At 38.3% G+C, this 12,142-nt stretch overlaps 1 protein-coding gene across 5 annotated transcripts in view; it reads left to right on the forward strand.

The window, feature by feature from the left end:
* Positions 1-12,142, forward strand: part of si:ch211-12m10.1 (teneurin-2) — a 365,065-nt gene that overhangs the window by 133,740 nt on the left and 219,183 nt on the right. For 2 of the 5 annotated variants that reach the window (XM_037545815.1, XM_037545817.1), the window contains one exon: positions 3,774-3,815. The exons of the other annotated variants lie outside the window; for them this stretch is intronic. In XM_037545815.1, coding sequence (XP_037401712.1) covers positions 3,774-3,815 — 42 coding nt within the window. The remainder of the gene's footprint in view (positions 1-3,773; positions 3,816-12,142) is intronic. 5 annotated transcript variants of the gene reach the window in all.

Consider the following 12,142-nt stretch of genomic DNA (forward strand, 5'->3'; position numbering starts at 1 on the left):
AATATGATGTTGGCCCACCCTTTGCAGCTATAACAGCTTCAACTCTTCTGGGAAGGCTTTCCGCAAGGTTTAGGAGTGTGTTTATGGGAATTTTTGACCATTCTTCCAGAAGATTCTTCAGGAATCTTCCTGATGTTGGACAAGGAGACCTGGCTCACAGTCTCTGCTAAGTCATCCCAGAGGTGTTCTATTGGGTTGAGGTCAGGACTCTCTGCAGGCCAGTGAAGTTCTTCCACACTAAACTCGCTCATCCATGTCTTTATGGAACTTGCTTTGTGCACTGGTGCGCAGTCATGTTGGAACAGGAAGGGGCCATCCCCAAACTGTTCCCACAAAGTTGGGAGCATGAAATTGTTCAAAATCTCTTAGTCTGCTGAAGCATTAAGAGTTCCTCTCACTGGACCTAAGGGGCTGAGCCCAACACCTGAAAAACAACCTCATACCATAATCCCCCCTCCAATCAGACAAGTTCTGACCGCTCTCCGTGCTCTAGAGGCCAGTCGTGGTGCTTTACACCACTGCATTCAAAGCTTTGCATTGTGCTTGGTGATGTAAGGCTTGGATGCAGCTGCTCGGCCATGGAAACCCATTCCATGAAGCTGCCTACGCACTGTTCTTGAGCTATTCTGAAGGCCACATGAAGTTTAGAGGTCAGTAGTGATTGACGACCTGGCGCACTATGCGCTAAGTTGGCGACCTCTGCGCACTATGCGCCTCAGCATCCGCTGATCCCGCTCTTTCATTTTATGTGGTCTACTAATTTATGGCTGAGTTGCTGTCGTTCCCAATCGCTTCCACTTTGTTATAATACCTCTGACAGCTGACTGTGGAATATTTACTAGTGAGGAAATTTCACGACTGGTGGCATCCTATCACGGTACCACGCTGGAATTCACTGAGCTCCTGAGAGCGACCCATTGTTTCATAAATGTCTGTAGAAGCAGTCTGCAGGCCTAGGTGCTTGGTTTTATACACCTGTGGCCATGGAAGTGATTGGAACACCTAAATTCAATTATTTGGATGGGTGAGTGAATACTTTTGGAAATGACTTTGGAAAAGACTCCTTAATTTACTTATTTCATTCATTTCCAGTTAAAACAGCCATTAAGTATAAATTATATATTTTTCAGTAACAGGAAAAAAATTGAATATATATATATATATATATATATATATATATATATATATATATATATATATAATTACAAAGACACCTCAAAAGCTAAGTATAACTTTTTTTCAGTATTTAGTGTGTTCACTCTTTGCTTTTACTATAGCTTCCATTCGTTTCAGGAGACTTGCTTTCAGTCTTTCAAAGAAATCTGCAGGGATATTTTTCCAGACCTCAAAAGTTCAGTGTTAGAAATGGCCTTTTCAGCTTTTCTGATCCAAATCATCCCAAACATATTTAGTGGTGTGAGGTTTTGGACTCTGGGGTGTTCCGTCCTTTGTTCTGAGACCACTCGCTCCTCTGATTGATATGCAATTTTGCTCTTTTTTCAGTAAGGGCTTCTTGAAAGCTACACATCCTTTCAGATCCTTAGTGCTGAGTTGTCTTCTCAAAGTAGTGGGATGGACAGAACCACCTGTAGATTTTTTCAGATCTAAAGGAAGAGTGGAGCTTCTCTTCTTTTTCAAAATCTCCTAAGAAATATCTCCTAATAAATTCTACTTAATAACTTATTCTAAATAAATGAAGGCTGGTCTATGACCTTTGCACTGTACTATAGTACTTTCCACAAAACAAGCACAATAGCTTTCTATCAAAAACTAAATCACAAAAAAATATCTCCAGTTTTCCTTACAAAAATGTGGTATGGATTCCACACTTTCATCAAACTTTCTCTGCTTGTTTCGGTGAGTCTGTAATATTCAAAATCAGGTTCTGTCAAGCTTGTATGGCTGGTGAAATCTGCAGCTTATAAAGTTTGAGATTGTGACACTCCTATAACTCATCTGATACTGATGTGGATAGGTTTGAAAGAGTCTGCGTTCTCACTCTTTGATTCAGCTTGTCATGTTTGTATGATCAGCTTGTTTTGCACATCCAGTGGGTCAGGACACCTGCTTTGAATAAAAGATTAAATCCTAAACTAATGCACTAATACACACAAACATTCTGTAATGTCACATGTCTTCTGAAAGGATCCTAGACCATTTCCAATGAGGAGCAAATGTGAAAGCACTGATGGTGTCCTCTGAACATCTTGAAAGTAATATTTTATCAAAACAAAATAAGGATCAGAAGCATCTTCATGTTTTAAGATGCAAACACAGACCACACAAGAGTGTTCTCCAACAGCCTACCCTGTTAAATGTTAACAGGGCTCATTGCTTCAAAATATTTTGTACAAATTTTCCAAAGTTGAAATCATGTGGACAAAGTTTTGCAAACTTTACTCAAATATAGGTGTAGTGCGTGCCTGTACATGCACTTAATAATCCAGACATTATCGGATTTCAGCAGTTAATAGTCATTCAAGTGGTCATGTAAAGAAAATACTCAGATTTCTTAGGCCTAGAAATCTGATTAATAATCTGATAAAAAGAGCTGCAATGATTGAGTTGCTCAGTGCATGTTTCTTTCTTTTCCCTCAGTGTGCAAGTGCCAAAACCAATTTCTGTCCCAGAAGTAGCAAGCAATAGCAACACAGTACCCATGAGAAATCAATGACATTCTTGATGCACACCACATATTCTATTGTTTTTTTTCCACCTGCTGCAACTTGTTGACTCATATGGAGGCAGGCAAAAATTAATGATATGATACAACAGATTGTATTTAATGTGACCATGGACCAGATAGAAAATGTCCAGGTTGACTTTAACCTTTAGAAATTTGCTGTTGAAAATGCAAGTGTTTCTTTGCTGGACACTACATACATTTTTCTTGTTCTTTGTTTATTTCTTTGCAAAGCCAACATACATCTTCATTTTAAGCTTATTGTTCTACACTGAAAATGTAAACACTTGCTTCTCCTGCAGCTTTCAGGTTACAATCACCAGTTCATCAAATACTCGATCACCCAGTCATTTTTTTAAACTAAGTAGACTTTCAAAGGTGTTATTTTGGATAGCAGAATGTTCAGAAAATTCATATCTGCCACAGGTGATGTCACAAAATACCCCTCACACTCACCCCCAAAGATATTACATACAAATTTACATACTTGCTACTTGGAAAGCTATAGTAAGCCCCTAGCAAATAACCTCTAATACGATAGCAGCCACATAGCAACACCCTAGCAACCACTTGGAATAACAGATTAACTGCTTAGGAACAAGGAATACCCACCTGTAATTCTGTAGCATCACTGTTGTCAACAACACTTTAGCAGCACTGCTATAACTTAGCACTGCTATAATATAGCAGTCACCTAGCAACATCCTTGCAACCTCCTATATATATATATATATATATATATATATATATATATATATATATATATATATATATATATATAATAAAATGTATATAAAAATGTATTACTTTTTATATTCCAATAATATGCAGTAATTTATTCCTGCAGTGGAAACTGATTGGAATACTTTAGCAAGTAGCATATGTTGAAAACCTCTCAAGAGTGAATTGGTGACCTATCTGTCACTGACCCATGAAATTTTAGACAGTTTGACATGTACAGCGCTGTTCTTTATTTTCTGTTGCTCATGCCCATTCACTCTGTTTCTGTATGTGTGGATGTGTTTGCTTTATCTGCTTTTTTATATTGTTTCTGTCATCTTTATTTTACTTTTATGTCTTTCATTTCAAGCATACTTTGATGATGAAGATGTATTCGGGGATCACCATTTCAGTAAGTTCACTGTTGTGTGTGTGTGTGTAGGTGTTCACTAATTGTAATTCACTGTGTGTGGTGTTCAGTGGTTTCAGTGGAGACGTGTCTTTGTTGGTGTTTGTGGTCATTTTGCTACACAGAGGGCTCCACTCATGACTGATTTCCGTGTTGACTGCCTGCCATATCAAAATGTGGAGCAGCAGAAGAAAAATGCTTCTGCCCATCCCGCAGCGCTATAATCCTGGCCACTTGGTCTCCGCTGTCCCCGATGAATGCAGCAGTCAGTGGCAGATGGATAGCTCCTTCCATCATAAGGCTCTCATTAGAAACTTCATTAATCACAATGCTTTAAACAAACCCAAGGCCAATTAGCCTCTCTTGGCACGTCGCCATCCTCCTCCGTCCAGCTCTGGAAAAATTATTTGAATGATTGCTGTTTGAAAAAACCTTTTTCCGCAAACATTTTACTATCGGTTGTGTTCTAAAGCAATCATTGAATAACATTCATAAATGAGTTTGAGGAACTTCGCTTTGTCTGTGTAAATGAAATGGAATTAGCTATTTTTTTCCCCTTCTGTAAGTCTAAAATTGATTTGACGTGAAGTTATGTCATAACATATTGTTCACGATTTTGTCTGCTGTGGCAGAGTCAGCCTAGTCTCTTTAACAAGATTTCCTCACCTACAATTAAGTTATGTGGACACAGGCTGTCATTCCATTACTGCAGCAGTTCTCAGAAGCTGTCAGCTTCCACCAAGGGTCAGAGGCAGAGATGATGAGAGGCAGCACAGCATTTCTGGTATAGCATTACTGGATTGGAGTAGTACACCACTTTTGGTCTTCTTTGAAGAACAATTTCTTTCAATTTATGGTTCTTTGAAATATCATTTTTGTGAAGTGAGACAAAATTTAAAGCTGCACTATGTAGGACCTTTTTTGTAGAACTGGAAAAAGAAGCATTACTGAGTCAGGAGAAAAAAACTGAAAAAAAAAGATGTATGTGCGCTGCTGTGAGCCACCCTATGAAACTAGAAACAATACTTGGGGGCAGTCATGGGGTGGAGGTTTGATCCCCTGAGCCGACAGGACTCCTGGGTGCCATGGATAGGGCTGCCCACCACTCCGGGCAGTTGTGCTCACTGCCCCCTAGTGTGTGTGTGTTCACTAGTGTGCATGTATCGAAGCGTTTCACAGCAGATGGATAAAATGCAGAGGTGTAATTGTGTGCAAGCGGTTGCCAATGGTTTTGAATTCTACGGCACTGAATTCAGTGGTTCTGAATTCTACTTTAAAACCCATATATCTAACACAAGGCCCGCAGGCTAAGTCCTGCCTGTGACACAGTCTTATTCAGCCTGCAAAATTAGTTTATTTTTTTCTGAGATGCACTTCAGTCCTCAGCATGCACTGTAACAAATGTGCATTCTGACCTCCTTCCCTCAACAGCAATCTATGGGCCAGTGGTTACACAAAAAGAAAAGATGCCTGGTGTCTAGTTTAAGCAAAAATTTGTATTTTTTTTAACTGCTTAAGTTATTATGATTTAGAATTATTTTTGAATAAGTGTTCATTGTCTATTTTGCTGTTCATGGCAAAATGTTAAGTAAAAATGAAATAAACTCAGCTGGCCCACGGACTTGGAGCTATTTTTTAAAAGGGCCCTTTTATTGTTGTGTTTGACACCCCTGCTTTAAAAGATATAGACATGTCGGATTTTGTGGGAATTTTTTTGGACCACATCTTATGTCTTTAAATATTAATCGCACACATGCCTGAAAAAGAAGGTCCAGCATGATGTTTAGATCTCAATTAGCATATTTAGTGTCATTACAGTAATAGTATAGGAGTAGTATAGTATTTGATTTAATGACAGTTGTACTGATGAAATGAAGACAAAAGTAGATAATTCATGTACATCCTCTGAAGATGTCCTTTCCCAAGTTTTGAATAAGTTCTCTTTGAATTCTTTTTTAATGTGCTTAACCATCGGATTCATCCACTAGAGTCCAAAGCACAACCGACCCTCCAAGATGTTCATCTGCATTTTGCAAGCCATTAAACATTTTTACCAGAGTGGTCTCCAAATCCCCACAACAGACCCTCCTCATAATAGAAAGCTACATAACAATTGCTGTGAAAGACCACATTTGTGGGCCGAGCATAATTAGGTCAATGATTGTTTTTTCCTTGCACCAATTATCCAAGCCAAGAGCCAGTTGGGAACCTTTATTTTTAAGAATGTAGAAGTGCGCAATGTTCAGGGATGTTGCTTATGTGGTGGGGTGGGACAACAAAACACCTTGGCCAAATGAGCCTCTGCTGAGTGATAGAGGGTCAGCATAGCCGACATGTTATTGTTTCATACGCTCTTCTTTCTGCCCATTTTGCCTCATGTGGTGTCTAGTAACAACCTGCTTATGTGGCTATGAAGCTATTACCCTGCTCAGCACATTGACTTGTGATTCTGTGTGTAAAACCTTCTCAGCCAGCGCCTCTATCAGCAAATGAGCAAGACTTTAGACATAACCACCATTCTGTAGCCCTGCAGAAGTGCTTATACTCTCTTCTCTCTCTGACTATGTGTGTCTGTGCTACTGGTGGTCTACTTAATCTTAAGTCCAATAAAATTGTGTTTAAAACAGACTCCAAACAGCACATCATCACACAAAGTGCTAATTAAACCTTATACGATGGCATGTGGTGACAATTACAGTTTTAATTGCTTTTGATGGCTAAGTAAAGTATAAAACTGAGTATAAGATTCAATTATACTTTAAGTTTAGTCATCATGCAGTAGTTTCAGGCAACATTGCAAAATTGTTTCTTTAGTCTGGATAAACTTTCTATACCGTGCTGTGCAGTGCTGATATAGCAATGTATTAATCTTTTAATCTTAAAATGCTACTTCTGCACATAGAGCATGCTACATAGTACATATCCAACATTAAAACAATTGGCCAAACGAAATATAATTGTCCTTTTTTGCTGCACTAATCTGTTCTCTCCTAACATTGGTGCTAAATTCTGTCAAGAAAACCAGTATGTGACTCCAGCAGGCCAGATTTAAAACTGTTTTAAGCATGGAAGAAGAGTAACACCAGGAGAAAACTAAAGCAACTGGCGACCTGTCCAGGGTGTATACTGCCTTCTGCCCGATGACTGCTGGGATAGGCTCCAGCACCCCCCCGCGACCCTGACGGAGAAGCCACTTGGAAAATGGATGGATAGATGGATTGAAAACTAAAGCAGGGGGAAATGCTGTAAAATCTATAGAAAGTGTAAGGCAGGTTGTGAGAACCCGATCATGAAATCGGAACTCATCCTAAGCCCGGCAAATGTATGGGAAATGTCGTCTGAACCCAGCTAAATCCAGCATAAACAGCCATATCATATTGGGTTTGGACAAATATAAGATCTATGCCATGTTCCATACAAAAAGTTTGATATTCCTTAAATATCAATTTCAATCTCTTTATATCTGTGCATGAATATCTACTATTAATTAAATATTATGTTCTTCTTACTGTTTATTCTATGGGTGGTCAGAAGCCTAGTTGTAGGAGCGATGAGCCAGCAGTCGTAAGGTTGTGGGTTCAAATCCCAGGGCTCAATGAATATTTGAGTGGTGCCCTTGGACAAAGGGACCTAACCCCCCTGTGCCCCAGGTGGAGCTGCTGAGCTGCACTCAGACTGTCATAGTTTGACAGCAAAGTGATAATTTGCCTTATAGGATCAATGAAGAATAGCATTAAACATTGGAGCACCTGTACGTCCCCTTGTACCAGCTCCTGGAATTTAGGTAACATCCTACTTGCTACTCTGCTCCCTGGTATTAAACAGTTGAGATAACAGGTTCTGCTTCAAATGAAAGTCTGAACACTATCTCAAGAATATATACATTAATCCCTTTTTCTGTTTAGTGCTTAATTAGAAGGTGGGAAACCTATTTGCACTTCATCTTAAGTGAGAAAGATGTATGATGGGATATAATCACCTCTGGAGCATTTATTTTACACTTTACAGATTTTTTATCAAAGATAAAAATATTAGAAAGTCTAACAGACCAAAAAACAAGCAAACAACAAAACACAGCACATAGCTAAATATATGATACAAATAGAAATGTTGAACATAATTGAGCTAAATGTGAAACAATCCGTAGACTGCAGGGTTGCCCTGGCTTGTGACGTACTATATGTTCTTCAGGACCAGGCATGGGAAAAGGCATTTTAGTCCTAATGTCTGCTTAATTAAACTACTGAGCTATGTTTATTTTGGGCTTGCTCCACTTCCTCAGAGATAAGGTGAGACAATGTAGCAGCACACCAGCTGTTGCAGTGTTGTAAACAGTTTATTAATTCCAAAGATACCGACCCAGAGTAGTTATACATTTCATGCTTGCCATTTACTTGCTGCCTGTATCCCGATTCATATGAGCTAGCATTTCCCCGTCCAGCTTAGGTTACGTTTACATTATCTAGTTTAACTGATTTTTTTCAGAGCTGTGCAAATGCAAACATCATGCAGTCATGGACTGAATAAGTAGAAGAATGATTAGCTGCCCATTGTTGTTTATTGTGGCCATTTCATGATTTTTAAAACTTTTTTGTGGTATAACAATGAACATAACACAGCACTGTTTAATGCAAAAACTTTATGACTACTTGTTGGTCACATAATTAAGTCTTTTTCAGCACAAATCTAGCCCTCTTCTCGTGCTGGGGCTAAATCTCAAATGGCTCCCTGCTCACTACATAGTGCACTATGTAGAAATTTAAATACTGGATTCTGCACCCCAAAGGTGCAAAATACAGCAAACAAATAGTCATTTGATACTAGATAAATGATGCACTATTTCACTGTAAGGGCTAGAATTTCCAAACTTTCATAGCTAGCATACTGTTTAGGCACTATGGAGCCATTTGAGATTCAGCCTGGGTTTGACACTTCTGACTGAAACATGAACATTTGAGGCATGATATACATTTAAATGGTATTTTTTAGACTTTTATACTGCCATTTTACAATGAATCATATCGTAAGTAGTTTAATTCAAGACTTTGATATTCATGGTGTAGTTGTTTCAGCTGTTGGCTAGCTGATCAGCCTAGTTCTAGTTAAGAACTCAAGGTGCCAGCCCTTCAGTTTAAACAAAAAACAGGTTCTTACTTCATCAATATACTTCGTCATCCACGCGAGAATTATGAGAGTCAAAGACTATTCCATTAAGAGTATAAGGGTTTTTTGGTGCAGTAATACACAATTCAGTTGCTGTGATGGGTCATAGGAGTAGGTATATCATGGATTTTACAACAGCTTACAATGTGGCTCAGCCAATCAGATTTTAACACCAGATTTATCAATTTTATAAAAATAAACAGCTCTAAACTGTTTCCATGTTGTACAAAGGAACATTGTTATTCCCAGACCACTATATATTTTCTTTAACCTCTGCATTTTTATAATCAACATGTTGCTTTTCATATGCATCCATACAACACAGAAAATTGAGCTAGCTCTGATTATTTTGCATAGTGTTGCTGTACTTCAGACTCAATATGAAAGACAGCATTAATATCTGTGTCATAAAAGTCATAAAAATCAGACTTGGTGTGCATGTAAAGAGATTAGATCTGTCAGTTAGTATATTTTTTCATATGTCAAAGGATCATTTTTATTAAAGAAAACCTGTTTCACACAAGACATGTTTTGTGTCTGAAGTTTGCTTCTTTAGTTTTGTACTAGAGCTATGAGCCTATATTTACTTATGTTGTGCTTAAGGTATAAGGGGAAAAATGTCAACTTTCATTCCAGCAATATGTATTCTCCAGTACTGAATACTCAAAGTACGTAAAGAAAATACTCTTCACAATGTCTTTCTTTGTCCTAAGATCATGTCACATTGTCCACGATTGTTCCTTATGAAGGCTAAGGCATTGTACGATCCGCATTCTTATTGTCACTCCATATGTGACTTCTGCTACGAGGCTTCACCTTTTCCGACTTTCAGTCAAACTCATCCATTCGCCCTCACTCACACAGAGACACACACTGTGCCCACTCGCTGTATTGAAGTCTGAAGGTCATTTGAAATGATCAGAAGTGTGATTGTGTGGCAGCTCTCTGAGTTCACTCCGCTCTGTATTATTGCCATGCCAGAGCATTAGGAGAATGCGGAGAACAGAGATTCCACCAGTGGCCAAGAGTCATTCTTATCAGTCCTGTAATTGCATGTTGCTGAATTTTTAAAATTGTAGGATAGTAGTTCATCAGAATGATCTACCTTTAACCTCAGGAAAGGGTGATTATACATTGACTCCTGTCTAGAGCTGGGCATTGAAATTTAACACTTTCATGGTACCAACTAAATTACTTCAATTCTAAGTATTGAAAAATTCCATGCCATTCAATACCAAATTTCAGTAGCTAAGTAGTCAATCTTATCACCGTTTGTGAGCTGCTAAGCTTGCCTGTTCCAGAGTCTGGACTGGCTGTCTAAATTACATTTCATTATTTAGGTCAGTGCTTCTTGTAATGTGTAATCTGATTTCAGCTTTCAACTCACTTTCGGTTTATTTTATAAATAATTTATAAAAGTATCATTCAGGAATTGGTATTGAAGTAAAGATATTGGAATGTTGTTATATTATAACAAATAATATTGATATACCGATTGGTACTGGTGTGATTAAATGGCATTTTTGATGTAGTATGTAATTCTTGTTAACATTTCACAATGTTACACTCTTCATATATGGATTTCAGTGTTATCATGATGTCACAAAAACCAATGCATTTACATGTCTGCATATTTATCCTACAGTAGTTTAGCCCTGCCCATTCACAATGAGGTTAAAAGTGTTTCAGCACAAACAGCACATAAGCACAAGACAGGACAGGCATTTACATGTGTTAGATTTAAAGGCATTTAAATGAAATAGTATTTTTAAATCTGTGGGATTAAGAGAGGAATGAAAATAGTTGTGTCAAAATGAATTATGACTGTTTTTGGCACATAACGCAAATATAATAAGAGTTAAGAGAAAAAGATAAAATGCAAGGAACATTAGTCTGAATAAATATGACTATGTTACTTCACCAAACTTTGCTAATTTATCCATTTATTTGTTTATATATATATATATATATATATATATATATATATATATATATATATATATATATATATATATATATTTTTTTTTTTCTTTCTGTTATTTTGTATTTGGTATCTGTCCGTCTATTTTGTAAGTCGGTGTATTGATGTGCCTCATTGCATCATTCTAGTACTAGATGGCATCATTTCTTGCACAGTTTTCGTCTCAGCACTGCTTTAAAGTTCCATTATAAAGGGCCCGATTTAGATGTTCCAGGGTAAAGGAGGAAGCAAGGACGTGCAAAAATCATTCATTTGATGTACTTAATCATAGGCAGACTAGCCAAATCACAGTTATAGGACACCACAATCATCCTGAGTGAAGGTCTGATGGGAAAAAATAACTTCCTTTGTTACTGTGTTTGTGGAAGACCAAGGAGAAAAGTTGCAGGTTCTTTGGGGACATCTTGCTATTGGTCTTTGACAACAGAGCACTAAATGACAGTGGTGCCTGTCAATCATACCCCAGCTCCCTCAGTCAAATCTTTCATTCTTGTTTTCAAAACTGCCATTGCCTCGCTCCTTTCTTTTTTCCTTTCCTCCCACCTTTTCTTTTGAAGGTGTGGAACAAATGAAAGAGGTGTCAGAGGAGCAGGCGTGGAGAGGAAAGAAAGACTGCTGCTCTTTTTCCACTGCTGAACTCTGAGGACTGAATTAATGGCAAAATCCTCTCTTGGAAAAACAAAAAAACAGGGCTGGGTTTTTTTTGGGGATTTGTTTGTGAGAAGGTAGCATTGTGCTCTTGAATGTGTTCTGTCTGCAGGCTGACACTGATGAATGGTTGGATACACCTGGAGAGCTGCGGATCGATCCAATTGATGTCTAAATTGATGTGGGTCTGCAGACGGGCTCCTATGATAGCAGATACCTGGGAAAAGCTTTGCTGGCACTGCTGTTGTGATACAACTGGCTGCTGTGCTGATACATGGTATAAGACGTGGAGGTGCTGCACATTTTTTCCTGTTGAATCAGGTTGTTTGGGTGGAGGGAGGTCGACTATTGTGCTTAGGGAAATGATACTGAAGGCATGTATCATCAGCTTGTGCGAGCGAAATGTCAAGCACAGCAAAACCCCTGCAGTTCTGCTATTGGCAGTGCCATTAATAAACTGCCATATGTGTAACATTGTAAAGGTGCTGACAGCTTATTGCATATGAAATGTAGATGTGATACACAGCATATAGTGCAG

This window comes from Pygocentrus nattereri, chromosome 16, assembly GCF_015220715.1.
Source record: "Pygocentrus nattereri isolate fPygNat1 chromosome 16, fPygNat1.pri, whole genome shotgun sequence".
Taxonomy (NCBI): domain Eukaryota; kingdom Metazoa; phylum Chordata; class Actinopteri; order Characiformes; family Serrasalmidae; genus Pygocentrus; species Pygocentrus nattereri.